The sequence below is a fragment of the Pinus tabuliformis genome, chromosome J, assembly GCF_031772625.1.
Source record: "Pinus tabuliformis cultivar Carrire ecotype Pingquan chromosome J, CPIR1, whole genome shotgun sequence".
NCBI classification, from domain to species: domain Eukaryota; kingdom Viridiplantae; phylum Streptophyta; class Pinopsida; order Pinales; family Pinaceae; genus Pinus; species Pinus tabuliformis.
This window is the reverse complement of record NC_142295.1, coordinates 729,670,228-729,686,731: the sequence shown is the minus strand read 5'-3', so window position 1 is coordinate 729,686,731 and position 16,504 is coordinate 729,670,228. Positions and strand designations below refer to the sequence as shown.

Below are 16,504 nucleotides of genomic sequence, written 5' to 3'. Positions count from 1 at the left end.
TTTTTTGTGCATTGTGATCTCTACTATGTTTAGAATTTATGGTTAAATTTCTAAAATGTAATTGCTTTACGATAAACTGAAATTGTTAAAAAAATATCTATATCATTCGAACTAATTAACAATAGTTCAAAAATATTGTGCTTGTATCTATTGCACTTGAAATATCAACAAACCTTCTTAAGTGCCTTTAGGATTTCATTTCATTAGTGTAGATGTGAGAGGTAACAAAACTTTTGGAAATAGGTAATCATTAGTATGGAATGTTTGCTTCGAGAAAACAGAGACAGGGCCGCTTGCAACAAAGGCAATGAATTGAAAGTGCTTTCTTGCATCATCAATTAACAAAAAGCATATCTACACTTCAAAACTTGTAGTTTAGCAACTACCAATTCTACAACGAACATGACATCATAATCAGTATTTTGTTCTCAAGTCCTTGTTCCATGATTATTTCATTTAATGTGATTAAAACTCAATTGCACAAAATAGAACAATTCCACTTTAACATGAGTATATTGTTACTATTTTCCTTACAAAATATTACAAAATAGAACAATTCCACTTTAGTATGAATATATTATTACTATTCTCCTTACTATTTTCTCTTGAAGTATGGATATCTTGAGAATACAAATATGTCTGATATACTGAAAAATCCATACACGCTTAAATAACTCTGTCGATATGCACAATTTCAAAGAAAAAGATGGATCATCTTGAGAATACAAATATGTCTGATATGCTGAAAAATCCAAACATGCTTAAATAACTCTGTCAATATGCACAATTTCAAAGAAAAAGATGAAGATAAAGCTGGCCTGATCTTTTTATGATTCTTTTTAAGTGTATCGGTAACTGTCAGAAAGATAGAATTGAAACAATGTCGACATTTACAAGATCCAAAAATAAGATTAATAAACAATGAGAAACAACAAAATGAATCTTGCACGTTACGATGTCCATCAATGCCTTCTGCATATTTGTTGTAAACTGTTTAGATTAACGTTCCCTACCATAAAATTATATAGCCTATAGCTTTATATATATATATATATATATATGCCACATCTTTACATGCGCTTCCTTCTACAAGTACAATCATAAAGAAACTGGAGGAAACCACGAGCACGTTTGACTTTGGGACCAGAAATAAGCTTCAAAGCTTCCGCAACCTTTGAGAACCCGATGTGATGAGAATTGAAACCATCACTTTTCATGCATGGCCGGGGAACTTCTCTAATAAGTTTAGGGGGTGCAAGAGCCCATTGCATTGCCCAAATAGCAAGTGGTCGCATATAGGCCAATGATCTGTATCTTCCATCAGAGTCCCAAGATTCAGGGGTTTGAAACGAATATCTGCACACAGCAAGTAATTGTTAGTAATGACAAAAGTAGAGACATCTGTAAACCAATCTAGCTACTATATTTCTGAATTTACTGTATTATGGAAGAAGGGATATCCCTGTGATTTATTCCTAGGGTAAATTTCAGATGTTGCGATCTTTGGACCATGCTATCAAACAATCTTGTGCACATCAGAGACTTTGAGGTGCTTTTAATGTTCATACTTTATAGGAATGAATAGTATATGAACTAGAGTCCAAACTACCTTCTAATAACATTTATTATATGAATATTTCAAGTTTCGATAAATCAGTTCCTTGAATCCGTATCTGTTCAAAACACAAATCAACACCCAACTCTCAAAATTTTCATCTTTTGAGTGAGAATCTCAAGATAGGCTACACTACTGGATTCAAAATTGATTGTGTTGTTTGCCAGAAAGAGCAGATGGTGAAGCATGTTTTTTGGAGTTGGAGGGTGCACCGCTCTTACTGGGAGTGGGTTGCAATATAATTTTCAATGCCTTTGTGGGTCCACATTGGTGGGAGAGGTCTGTACTCATGGTCACCTGGATAATTTAATGAACCAGCCAAGAGTTTTGATGTATTATCCAACTCACTGGACTTCCTTTTCAATGGAGTATAAAAACATTCAACAGGGATTACACCATGAACAAACTAAAATTGGGGGAACAATTGACGTAAAGCCTGAATTTGCTGCTCAAATCACAGCCAGGCCAGATATGTTTAAGAAACATATCTAGTCTCTAGGGATTCAGGTAAAAGCTGATAATTAGAAACTGCAACACAAACAATCAGCCATTCTTTTCAAGCAATATCAAGTTTCGATTTTAACCGAATTTCAGCAATTCATCGGATTTTAATTAGAGTAAAATGTTTGTAGTTTGCAAATCAATGGTTGTGAAGTAGTACATTGAAGACAAATTATCACTCTAATTTCTCACCATTACTAGCATTTAAATTTTTTAATGATTCACATATACTGAAAAACGATTTCTGATGATTAAGGTAGGGAAGTAGGGCCTTCCTACCTATGTAGAGGAGGCTTCACTGCAGGCCCTTAGCTTCTTGATGTAACATGATTTATATATATGTATTTATATATATTTTCTCCAAAAATACAAGAAATGAATCTAAATTTGAAACCTGGTTTGTGACTTTACAGATGAAGTGATTGTGTAGATTGTGTTACTGCCATTTTCCTTGTTACAACTTGCACCCTACTTAAATCATCTATATTTGCATGTTATTCTTCCATTGTGCAAATGCTACTCAGCATCTATATTCATCTACATTTGCAGAACCTAGTTTGAGAAGCAAACCATTCACGCCGGAAGTTAAACATGTTAAGAGTGTGACAACAATTAGTTAAAAGAAAAAAGTAAAAACCTAAATTTACCCAAGTAAATTTTATGGTTACTGTTACCCACCAAAAGTGGGTAAACCCATAGGAGAAAATCTTTCTCCTACTCTGGTCAGCCGACTAGTCAGCCACCCTACATTTGCTCAGTGTATGATGATATGCCACATTCCTCTGCCATTCGCACCAGTCAGGCACATCTCACCATCCGGCACTCCTCTAGAAAAATGGTGGGTCGCCACTCAGTGTTGAGAAATAGAGTCCTAGATAGTTTAATACTTGATTCCTCTTTCTTGATAATTACTCGTGAATGTTAGCTGTCTTCTTATTACTTTTATGTTCTCTTAATCAATCAATCTTACAAATATTCAAAGCATAAAGATATACAAAGAACACCAGAAATTAGGCTCCAAGTCAAGGCAAAACCCCACAAGGGGAAAACCCAACAATCCTTCTCTTATAGAATCAAATCAAAATGAGATATCCAAGAACCAAGAACAAGACCAAAACAGCCACAAAGATTCCAAGTCTCTAATCAAGTCGAAGTCAACGAAAGTAAACGTTGGTCAAAACCTCTGAAATCTAGTCAAGTCATATAAATTTTTGGCCCCGTAGTAGAGGCCTAATTTTGGCTCTGTAATGACCTCAAAAAACCACAGAAAATTTGCGTGTGAGCAGAACTAGGGCAGAAAACTCATCTTCTCTCCTTTGATTTTGGCTGTCTTTTCTTCTTGATTAGGTGAAGAAATGATGACGATATGTTGATGAATGAATGACCTTTGAAGATGTCGAGTTGACTTGTATATATAGCTGTCTAGAAGGGTCGAATAGGTGCCACATAGGCCGACTTGTCCAAGGAGGGTTGACTTGGTCTTTGTGTTGACTTTTGACTCGAAAAATTATAATTCAAATTCTGTTCTTACAAAAGTCCAAATGAGACTTGACTCAAATATATTTTCTTTTTGGACTCAATAAATTCTTTTTGACTCTTTTGACTTTATAAACATGAAGAACATGCTTTAACCAAAAATAAAAATAATAAATAATGAATATGATAAATATAGTAATGATGAAATTACATTACATTATGAAGACCGACACTAATTACAATTTCAACACTCAACAAGTACTTTCACTATTTTGGAATCAAGTGCTTTTAATTAATGTTTTAGGCATTCTAACATGGATAAAGGGGTGATTCAGATGATTCACTAATCTTGGTTGTAAACTTGTTCTCTCACCTTACTAGGGGGGTAATTTTTGACCCTAACCCAATGGGACCTCCTTTGAGGCCTTAGGGTTATAAGAGGGGCACTATTTGGGAAACTTGGATTGAAGTAGCGTGTCCATAACCTTTCCATACTTACCACTCTTCACCATTCCCCTAATTTCACATCCATCCTTTGGGTTTGTTGTCATTGGTTCATTGGGATTGACACCTTCATATCCTCATCCTTGAGTCAAGGCTGGAAACTTTGCCCTGGAGGTTGATGTAGCTAAAAGAAAGGTAAAAGCATAAATTGGCCACAATTAAAGAAAAGTTAACATGCAAAAGATGACTGGGACATTAATTAGCACGTGGGAAAAAGCAAAGAATGAGCTCTACCCCCCTCATTAGCCATCACCTATTGAGCACTTGATGCTCCATCACATAATAATGAACCCTTGCATCTCCCAACCTTGATGAGCGAGAAGTTGACTCATCAATAAGGGGTAAATTAATGCTATATCATTGAAAGCAAGGTTGGACATCTGAGCTATGCTCTTCATCAAAGCATTATCAAAAGGAAGTAAAAGGTGCATCTAAGGGGTGGCAAAAGTAGGGCGAAGAAAGGGGTAACTCATGCCTCCACGATGGCTCCCTCCATACATCTATGCATTCAGGATGATGGACCTCCATCAAATGGTCCCATGGCCATGACACCTTTCCAGGAAGCATTCCCCTCTATTGCCACATTATTACAAACACCTATGAATTGAAGGGTTGACCTAGGAAATGTCACTTGCCCTTGAGGGTTGGAAGCACCTAATAGGGTTGAACATTTAGCCATCCCTGACAAGCTAGGGAACACTTTTATGGGACATAGTCTAGTTATATATTTGAAGGTGATCCCAGTTTGGTCTTATTGTGCCCTTAACAATTAAGTATGGTCCACTATGATGCATCTATGGTCATGCTCTCTAACGAATGGTAACTTTTACTTGAGTTTGAGATGGTTTTTCCAGGTGGTCTTCCATACCCCAAAAAAGGCCTTGAGTGCACGCACTTCATGCATACACTACACCCGATGCCCAAGCCGTACCACACTCCTGGAGAGTAGCAATGACCTTCCAAAAGTAGCATTGTCACTTCAGAGTAGAGCATTGAGCATTTTGATGATTCCAACAATTGACCCTCAAAGCACCCCTAGATGTTGCAATGCCGATCTAAATTTGCTTAGTGTTGGAGATTCTTGATGATGTACCCAATGAAACTAGCATGCCCCCATGTTCGGCTTAACACTATTTGATGGGCATGACTTGATCTCGAGTCCAAATGATGATTTTCATCCCTAGGATGACAAGGGAGGGCTTGTACCACCACTTGGAGCCCCAACACTTGAGAGATATTGTGCCATGTCATACTTATACCCCCCTTGTAGATAATGGGCGACACCCAGAGTGGGTTTTTAACATAGAGGCATTTTGAGGAATGTCTTGAGGACTTACACTCAAGGATAGAGTTGATTATGGTGATTCGACATCCACCTTTCCCATTGGCCCCACTACATGCATTTTTAGAGCATTTATTGCCCCAAAAGTTCATGATGTTTTGCTAGAGGAGAGTTTCAATGCACACGTGTGGGATTTTGTGGCTTATTTTTGTTATATTGAGCTATTTGATTGGCTTGTAACCCATTTTCTTCATGTATACTAAAAATTAAACTTGTCACGGAGCTTTTAGGCTAATTATTGAGTGATAGAGCTCATTTATATTTAGGATCACTCATTTGTCATTTCTCATCATGACTCTTGGATTTTGGCCTCTCTTTTTTGGTGCTATTGCTATTGGAGATAGGCTTATGTCTGGGAGATGTCTTTTTGGGATTGAAAGAAGGCTTTTTCCCGAAACAAGTGTAAGTTTTATTGCAGATTTCTCATTGTTTTACATGTAATTAATTATTGCTAGGGTTTTTCTTTCTTACATGTCTAAATGCAAATCATTTATGGAAAATATTGGTTGATTATTGATGTTAAATATCACTTTCTTGAAATCCATAGGGGGCCTCCTAGAGAGCTTCACCTATTTAATTTCTCCCCTCACAAAAGAGATAGTTAGGGTTTACATAAGTGAGAAAAGAAGTTTCCCCCCTTACTCCATGCATTTTTCATCATCTTTTGAATTAGCCCTAAAGACACCATCACCCAAGTAGGATTAGGCACTGGTAACCTTGGCATCGATAAAAAATTTAGAAAACCTAAACATTTTCTCTCTTATTTTCTAAGTCATTTAAGGCAAGCCGCTAGGGCATTTTTGTAGGGTCAAATTCAATTAGCGCTCGTATCGATGAACATTGGAGGTAGTACAACTTTGATTCTAACCTTATTGCTCCTTGTAACTCAAAATATAGCCTTTTGCATGGATGAATTTACCCTAGAAGGGTTGAGGTCATCTTTCTCTAAGAATTATGCGCCCTAAAAAAGCCTTGATGCTAACTAGGGCTTGAACTTAAGGCTTAATTTAAGGGTTTGCCTTATTCATTTGTTGATTATATCTTTAGCAAACTTTTTCTTTGCTACATGTATGCTTAAGAACCCCCTTTGTTGCTATACATGCTAGAAACTGTTAGCCATACATGTCATATCTAGGCTTGGTACACTGGTCAGTAGTCTTTTGAGTTCAGAGAATGTTTTATTACATTCTTCAGCCCATTCATACTTAACACCTTTACGTTGAAGGGTTGTAATCGGCTTTGTAATTTTGGAGAATCCCTCCACCACAAATCTTTGGTAGTAACCGGCTAAACCTATAAAGCTTCGTACTACATGTGCGTTTTTCGGTATTGGCCATTCCATGAGTGCTTTTACCTTCTCAACGTCTACTAAAATCCCTTCACCTGATATGATATGTCCTAAGTAATGAATCTTTTCCTGAAAGAATGAACAGTTGGATAATTTTCCATACAACTGATGTTTTCTAAGGCAGGACAATACTATTCGTAAATGATCTTCATGCTCTTTCTTATTGTTGGAATAGATGAGAATATCATCTAAAAATACTTGTACAAATTGATCAAGATATTCGCAGAAAACACTGTTCATAAGATTCATGAATACTGCTGGTGCATTTGTTAATCCAAATGGTACCACAGTAAATTCATAATGTCCAAAACGTGTCCGGAATGCAGTCTTAGAAATATCGCTTTCAGAAATCCTTAGCTGATGATAGTCTGATCGAAGATCAATTTTTGAAAAGACAGCAATTCCTTTCATTTGATCAAAAAGATCATCGATTTGAGGCATAGGATATCGATTCTTTACTGTAGCTCGATTCAAGTCTCGATAATCTATGCATAATCTTAAGGATCCATCTTTCTTCTTGACAAAAATTACAGGACCACCCCAAGGTGATATACTAGATCGAATATGTCCTATATCCAATAGTTCCTTTAATTGAATTTGCAATTCTTGAAGTTCTGGAGCTGTCATTCTATAAGGTGTGTTGACCACTACGTGTCAACTACCTATAGCAGTACACCCCCTTTTTTCGCAAAAGGGATAGTGCTTGATCGATGTGTCCATGCCATTGGACTTCCATCATCAGCCTGATCGTGTTATGTTGTAAACCCAGTCTGCATGGGTAAATTGTAAATAATCTTAGCAAATATGAGTTATGTATGTTGCCTAGGTGGACCTAATTTTCTAGTGATAATCTACGTTCCAGAAGGTTTTTTGTCTCACCGATCCATGATCGGCAGAGTTTTCCTTCAGCGTAACCCCAAAGTCGGAACGAATTTTGTCATTAGAATCTTAGGGGAATCCTAGTGTATTGGTCTGCTAGATTATGTTTGGTCGCAGAACTGGGTAGCCTATGAAGGTCTATGTCAAATGGGTTTTCCCCCTTGAAATGTAAAATTGTAAAAGTCATGATGTAAAGTGTCTTGAGGGTTAGAAAATGTTTTAATCCCCTCATAAGTCCTAGGTCCTAGGTGATTTTTCCAAACGCTAAGTTTGAGGATCCAAAAATAAAAAAATAAAAAAACAATAAAAAATAAAAGATATAAATAATAAAAAAAAACTAAAAAAAAAAATTAAAAATAAATAATAATAAATTAAAAATTATAAAATTAAATAAAATAAAAATTAAAAAAATAATAATAAAATAATAATAAGTCAATTTTTTGAATAAATAAATGCAGAATTTTAATTGTTTAATATATTAAAATGCATTTAAAAATTTGACGGATGAGATTAAAAGAAATCTTGATCCTCATCGACGATCGAAATTAGTTTGACATAGATCACTCGAACTAGCCGTTGGGAATTTTTCCTTTAAATAGGGTGTTAGGGGTCATTTGAGATCAGATTCAATCTGGAGTCTTGTGCTGAAGAAAGCTCTCTTGTAAACTTTTTTTTGTGCAAATAAAGAAAGACTTTGGGGTTGAAATCTCGCTGGTGTTACTCTCCTGAAATGATGTAAGCTGCTTTATTTTCTACATAACTATGTTTTCAGCCATTGGTGATAGCTTGATGTAGAGTGATGTTGAACACAGGTGTCTCATTCACTTACTAGGGTTTGAATGGTAATAGAATTTCTGAAGTAATGGCAGGTATCTCCATTGGATCTGGAATTTAGTACTGTTTTTTCCCTCTTTATTGATGGTTGAAGTGAGCTGTGCAAGAAATCTAGATTGAGAAGATCAGTAGGCATTTGGGGAAGTTCTCAGCTGAACCAGCCAACTCCCGCAAAGCATTTTCTTGAGGAGCCCAACCGGTTTTAATTCTGGGTCTATCATTTTAATTTATCTTTTGAATGCATGAGAAGTTTTCTAAAGTGCCTCATAGTAAATCTAAAGTTTTGAAAATATTTTAGTGGATAACTGACAAATCTGTGTATTGTAGAGTCATAAAGCTGTAATTATTTAGTTAAATTTTGGGTTTTTTCCTTGTATATTTTGCCTCTGCTTTTCCTATTTTTGCATATTGCAGGAAGAGATTTCTTGTTGGAAGCCAGATCTAGGCCCTGGGGGTAAGATCTGGCCTCACAGCCAATTTTTGCAGGGTTACCGTTTTGTTGTCCGAGGGTTTCAAATACAGTCACTTGCAAGTCTGGAAATTAATTGCAGGAATTTCATTAGAATCAAAAGGAAGTTAAAAAAAATCCAAGGATGTCCAAAACCGTAGGCGAATCTGCCCCGATACACGCAGTTTCCTTCCCACACGGTGATCAGTAAGGAAAATCAATTTATTTTATTTTATTTTTTTATATTTATTTTTTTATTTTTATTTTTTTTTGCCACTGCTACTCCTTTATCCCACACTTCCTACGCTCCTCAACTTCCTTGATTACCTGCATATTACCTCACTCAGTCATCCCTCCACGTTGTTGCCTATTTTCCTTCTACCGCCGAGCTCCCTCACTCTCCAAGCTGCCAGATCTGTGTGCCTTCCATTACCTACGCACTTGTATTCACCTCTCCATCTACCTTTCAATTTTTTTTCCTTATGCTGCTCCTTCCTCTCACGCTATTCCCATCACCGAACCCTCGCTTCTCCAACTCTGCGTTTTCATCCACAATTGCTGCCATTCATCGTTTCAAACTTGCAAACATCCATTATTTCAACTCTTTCTTCGTGACCCTAGTTCATCTCCACGCAGCCTTGGAATCCTTCACGCTGCCCACGTTGTCTCCTCTTCAACCCGCGAATTTCCTCCCCTTCCAACCTGCCGTCAAGCAAATCTGCGTCGTCTTCTCCTTCCTACAGGGAAAACAAGTTTTCGAAATTTTTTGAATACGGGCCAGGGTTCTGCATTGAGTTTTATTACATGCGTACAATGATGTAATCTTAAGATAGGTTAAGTCTCTTATGCGTTTAATTTAGTTTTTATATCCATAAGTTAGGTTTATTAACTTTTATTTGGTGTTGTTTTATTTTAAAGTTTGGCTTTTCATTTTAGTATTATGTTATGGTTTAAATTAAAAAATAAAACTAAAAAGCTCTGATAGATTAGAATTTAAATTTGTTAAATTTTGGTTTAGTAAACATTTTTTTTAGATTTCTCTAAATTTAGTTTTAATCTTGTTTAAAGTTAAATTCAATATATATATATATATATATATATATATATATATATATATATATAAAAAAATCATAAAAAATTTGAAAAAAAAAATAATAGTAATAATAAAAAAAAAAATAATGTTTAGAAAAGGCATAAAAGGCTTCTTTTAATTTAGTTTAGATTTGAGTGTTATTTAGATTTTAGATTTAAAGTTTCATTTATTTAGACTTTAGTTAGCTTAGTCTTGTTTTATTTGAAAATATAAAAATATTTTGGAAATTTTTTGCTAGTTTCAGTCTTGGCTCAGGGATTTGTCATGTTTGCGATATATCTTTTCTGCTAAGGCTAAAATTTTGATGTGGGATTAATATTTATCATTTTTTTATGTGGTTAAACATGCTCAAATGTTCATTTGAAAATTAGCCATATGAAAGTGATAACTTGTTAGCATTTAAAATTATGTGGTTATTTAAAGCATTTAATCTTTCATGTTTTAATTGCTGGAATATCGTTGAGCCATTGAGCATTTATCGATTATCTTGCATTTGGTAAAAGTTAACCTTTGTTTGAGTTATTTGATGGTAAATGATTGTTAATGAGTTCATATTTCTGCAAGCATTTGATAAATAATCATTCAGTCATTAACTCCATAAGGCACTGGTCTATTAACTTAATAAAATTAAATAAGTGCTTGTTTTCCCTCGTGTCTCCCAACCCAACTGGTCCACAGATGGTCATCCATTGTCCCATAGGGTTTACCCCCCTTAGCCGCGGGAGACAGGCTTAAACGGAGAGATCGGGGATCAAGGTGACAGCCCTCGGTCTAAGCGTTGTCATGAGAATATGTGCGATAAGAAGGTGTTTTAGAGATTGGTTGAGTACCAAGTTTCAATTCAATAGTGAGATCTAGCTCTCTTACAGGGGGTAATCCTGGTAGTTCCTTTGGAAATACATCCAAGAATTCGACTAACACCGGATATTGTTCTAAGGATGGTCCTTTTTCTTTACTTCTTGAATTAAATATGCCTGACAACCTTTTCTTAAGCAACGCTTAATTTTCATTGCTGATATGTAGCGTAAAGATACTTTTATCTTGATTCCTTAAATTTGGATCGCTTCTCCTTCATCATTTATACCTAGAATTCTTTTTCCATAACAGTCTACCCAAGCTTGATGAGTTTCTAGCCAATCCATACCTATGACAAGATCATAAGTTCCAAAGGTTGTGACATAAACTTTTAGTTTAGTCATACAGACCCCCACGTCAATTTTGCATTGATCCACACATAAGTCTACAGATTGGAGTTCTCTTGAGGCCATTTCTACTTGTCTGAAATCATTTTGTCTGCGAGCTGCCAACCCACATTTGTTTAATGCATATGACGAAATGAAACTATTTGTGGCACCAGTATCAAATAAGATTTTGAGTCTTATACCATTAATAATACCTGAAGATTCCACTACAGTGGATTGATGTGCCGCTTGGTCATTGTTGACTACTGCATGAATTCTATGATTACCTTGATTATTTGACATTGGTTCCTTTCCAATCCTATGCAATATACTTAACAAAGCTTCTGGACAATCACATTGAAAATGCAGTCCTCCACATCCCCAACAGTTAACCTGTGTTGGTCCTCTTGAATCAAGACGTGAATTTCTACATAAAGAGCTTCGTCCTCTCATGTTGCTTCCTCTCGAATTTCTTCCTCTGTTAGCAGTTCCACGAGATTCCCATGGACTTGTGCTTGACGATTCAGCGACTATAGTATTAACTGCCATGGGCGCTCTTGTTCCTACATTTCTTGGGATAAATCTATTACTATAAGGTGGCCTTGAACTACCTCCCCTAAAGAAATTTCGGGGAGTCTTTCCTGGAAATCCTGATTGTAAAGGTTCTACTGGCCCTACATCCTTTTTGATTCCTAAATGTTCTTCTGCATAACGGCCACATTCTACCGGCTCAGCTACTGATGATGGTTTCCACATGCTCACCAAGGCCCTGATGTAAGGACTTAACCCAAATATGAAGCGTTCAGCCTGGCGTTCATTAGAATCTAAGTAGTGAATATATTTCACAAGTTCCATAAACCTTATCTCATACTCCTCCATTCTTTTATTAACTTGAACTTATGTATGAAAGGCCCTGGCTTGTTGTTGTTGAAAATATGGAGGTAAATACTTTGCACGGAATCTTTATATCATACTCCTCCAATGTTTTATTACCTTGAACTAATGTATGAAAAGACCTGGCTTGTTGTTGTTGAAAATATGGAGGTAAATACTTTGCACGGAATCTTTCCTCGAACAATTCCCAAGGAACATCATCCGTTGTGAGGTGTAGTTGTTTTTCTAGATTTCCCCACCAAATCAAGGCGCTTTCCTTTAGGTGAAATACAACAATTTTTGTTTTTGCAGAAGAAGAATATTCTCTTAATTTAAAACATCTATTCATTCCTTCTAACCATGCTTCAGCACGTTTTCCAGCTCGACCTCCTGAAAATTCTGGGAGTTTAATTTTCTAAAGCTCCCTAAAAATATCTTCCTTTGATCTTTTATACTCACAATTCTTTGGTTCAGCTGGATTGGTTGCTAAGGGTTGAATTTCTTCTTTGGTCTTAGCTATGGTTGACCCTTTTAATGTTTCCAGTTTCCAATGAGTTCATTATCACAGTCAACTCCGATGCTGGAGCCATTCGTGTTGGTGATGGTCTCAATAGAGATGATGATGATGGTGGTGGCGATGGAGATGACGATGATGACAGTGGTGGCATTAACGGTGATGCTGCCCGATCACGTCGTCGTTGCTCATATGTCCTTACCATTGTAATGTTTCCTGTATACATAATAAAATTTTATAAAAATTTGAAGTATACATTTAGACTTGACATATAGTTTTTGCAATTTCACATTTATAAACGGGTATAGTCTTTTTTGCTATTTTTATCTGCTAGGCAGATCTTACTAGTACCGAGGTCAAGGAAGATGGTCTCGCGGCCTCCTTGTCCTAATGCAAGGAATGCTATCTTAATGCGTAACTACTAACAATACTTTTCTAATGCATGAGTTTTCATAAATCCTCAAAGCCTAACCATGTAATAAAATCATTTAATTATTAGTGGACTCATTTTAATCTATATTATTATTATTATTATTATCATTTTAAAGATTTGTAAGTAGGTGGTCTAGGGTCCTCTTGCATGTGAATTTAGATATTACATTTAGCAGTATTCTCAGGAATGCAAATCTAGTGAATTATATATATATATATATATATTAAATTCGCACTTCAAATACAAGTTGTAGCAAATACGTGCTCCAAGCTGTCAAGTTCGACGTCAATTATACATTAAAAAAAAAAAACTTCCATTCACTCATATTTTTGAACAGTCAATTTTCTGACGTCGACGACACAGTCACTAGCAATATGGCCTACCTAGTGGTGTATTAAATGGCGGATCACATGGTAATTATATATATATATATATATATATAAATAAATAAATAAAGCCTCTGAATATAAAAAGCCAATTTGATTATATATAAAATGCCAATTTAATTACAACCGGCTTGATTGATTCATCTCTTGGTTAGAATAACCTTTGAGGGACGTAGGATATGCAGTTCTGCATTGAGTTTGTATTAAAAAATGAAATATCAAAATCTAATTTATTTGCGGAATTAATGCGTATGTATGTTTGCATGTTATTTATTATTTCAACCTTTTCGAAATTGATTGGGTATATAATGGCCCCTTCATCGGCTCCTTCCTTTGCTTTATACGGGACTTTGACTGTCGTTGGCTTATAAAATGGGCTTTCGGTTATCGATTTGAGGGCTTGTATTATGAGTTAACTGGCCTCGAGATTGGGCCTTTGGAGCCTAACAAATTTTATTGGTAAAACTGGACTCTTGATTTTTCTAGCATATGCTTTTCTGGCTTCCCAAAAGAAAGGGCATATATTCAAATATGCCTTAAAAGAAACCGCCATGGAGTCCCTCAATCTCTATTTCGATTAAGTTAACAAAATGAAAATAGAGATAACAACACCCAACCACGTCATCATCGTAAGAGTTTAGATGCTTCGTTGTGTGAAACATCGCTTCCTGTAATTTCATATGAAACATAGATCTAATCCTTTTCGTATATGATATAGAGTGGAGTTTGACATTTAATATTTTATATATATATATATAATAAAAACATCACTGGGCTTCAATAAAATCAGCCGACTGAACTTGAGCGTGTCAAGTAAACCTCGACTGACCGAACTTGAGATTATGTGTCAAGGAAGGCTCGAGCAAACTGGGCAGAAATTAGGGAAAAGTGACATCTTTCATAGTTCTGCTTTATACAACTAATTACCTATGAATTACTTAACTATTAATTTTCGCATTTGCATTCGATCAAAGATTCGGATCTCTTTATAAGGTCCCATGACACGGTGGCAATGAAACCTAAAAATCAAATTTTGATGCTAGTTCCATACCAACGGGCGATAAACAAAGGCGACCCCTGACCCACTTCATTTAGAATGCATATGGCACCTATTGAACTCGCCATTATTAAGTAGCATATCTTCATTATATGTTTGGTTAAGATATCTCGTCTTCACCTAAACTATCCAGGTATCCTAACTGGTTTGGTGTCAACAATATGTTGACTGTGAGCATGTGTTCGTGTCGAACAACTTTGAATTTAGCTGTCGAGCAAAAGTGATACCCTTCTGTCAACACCCCGAGTGATAAATAATAACCCTCTTTGCAATATTAACGAAGGATCGAAGGCTATCTCATCTCTGCAAAGGACCGAAGACTGTTCTAGGAAAGTAGTAATTCGATTGAGAGCTATAACAAGTGCGGAACAATGTTGGAAGAAATTGAGACTCAGAGACTCTTGTGGACCAAAGAAAGAGATCAGTGAAGACCGAGACTCTGTCATACAGTGCAAAAGAGAAAGATTGAAGTATGAGTGCCGAGGAATGCAAGAGATAGGACAAAGATATTAAGGGAAAACCATGAATGTGCTTCAATCAACAGAGTATATGGGTTCTATGATGAATGCAAGCGCCGATTCAATGTTCATCTATGGAAGACTTTTACAGATTGTTTCAACTGTTTGCCTGTTGCTGCACTTATTGATGAAAAGATCCTTCGTATGCATGGGGGCCTTTCTCCTGAGTTGCATAATTTGGATGAAATCAGAAAAATTGCAAAGCCTACAGATGTTCCAGATCAAGGTCTTTTATGTGACCTTCTTTGGGCTGATCCAGATAAAGATATTGTAGGCTGGGGTGAGAATGACAGAGGTGTGTCATACACGTCTGGACCAAATAAGGTCACTGAGCTGTTAAGAAACATAACCTGGACCTTACTTGGCATGGATAAAGTTATTTATGTATTTGGCTCATTGGTTGGGCTGGGAATGATTTCAATATGCACTGTCATCATATAATAGGAATGTACCAATTACCTAACTGGGCCATATGTTTGTGGCAATTGTTGTTCGATGATCATAGTCTTGAAATCCAGCTTACTTCATAGGAAGCAGGGTTTTTATTTAACAATGAGATTGGCTGGGTGCTCCAAAGCTAAAATATTAAGTAGACTGAGCTTTGGAAGGCATACAGGGCCATTGAAATAATTGGATTCACTTGTACAATAATAAGTGCAGGCTTAGTTTCTCAAGAAGCCATCATGTCAGCTTTTCATATGGAAAGGCTGGCTTATTTTTGGCATGTTCAACTTAGAAACAAAAACAACCAGAAAGGCTGGTTAATCTGCAAAAGCTTGAAAACGATATTTGATGTTCCTGTAAGGTCTCACAAGGTTCTAACTGGATCTGATGCCAAATGTAAGGTCTCAACTGAAGTAAAGGACCATTTCTGATTCTATAAAATATTTACTAAACTGTTTATCTATTTTAAGTTGTCTATCTATTTTAAACAGAGTATGGAACTTTAAGAAAATTTCTGTTCTAATTTATGCAAAAACTTCATATAGCTAATTGCTTCAATTAATGAAAAGTACTTACCTGGTCTGCTGCGAAGGTCTACTACGGATGAGAATGTTTCAGAACCCCTCCAGTTTGCTCGCGTTTACCAAAAGACCGAAACCACCCAGCCAGATTGAGCAAAACCTCGCTACTCAATCCAGTAAGCTTCTCAGTTGAAGCAGACTGTTCCCCCATGCCCAGAACCTCAGAACAATCCGTGCTCTTCCTTCTTGTGGATAATTTCAGTTTATGATCCTCCTCCTCCTTCCCTTCTTCCGTTCCTTTCTCCCTGTTAAATTCTTCCTTCTGGTTTATAAACTGATTCTTGGCGGTGGTCGTCCTTCCTCCAACACCCACCACTTCATTTCCTCACGACACCCTTCCCATGTCGTGTCATCTGTATTTTTTTTAAAAGTATATTGATTTTTAATTAACATTCCTTTTTCTGATTTTATTTTAATATAAAGGTTAGACTTATATTAAAATACTTTATCATTTATATTTTTATTATTTTATTAATT

The 16,504-nt window shown here is 36.1% G+C and overlaps 1 protein-coding gene across 2 annotated transcripts in view; it reads right to left on the bottom strand.

Annotated features, from left to right (window-relative positions):
- Positions 1-802: 802 nt before the first annotated feature.
- The window catches only part of LOC149228808 (uncharacterized), a 235,008-nt gene continuing 219,306 nt past the window's right edge, over positions 803-16,504 (bottom strand). For both annotated transcript variants that reach the window (XM_089378372.1, XM_089378373.1), the window contains exon 20: positions 803-1,356. In XM_089378372.1, the coding sequence (XP_089234498.1) occupies positions 1,071-1,356 (286 nt within the window). In that variant the 3' untranslated portion in view covers positions 803-1,070. The remainder of the gene's footprint in view (positions 1,357-16,504) is intronic.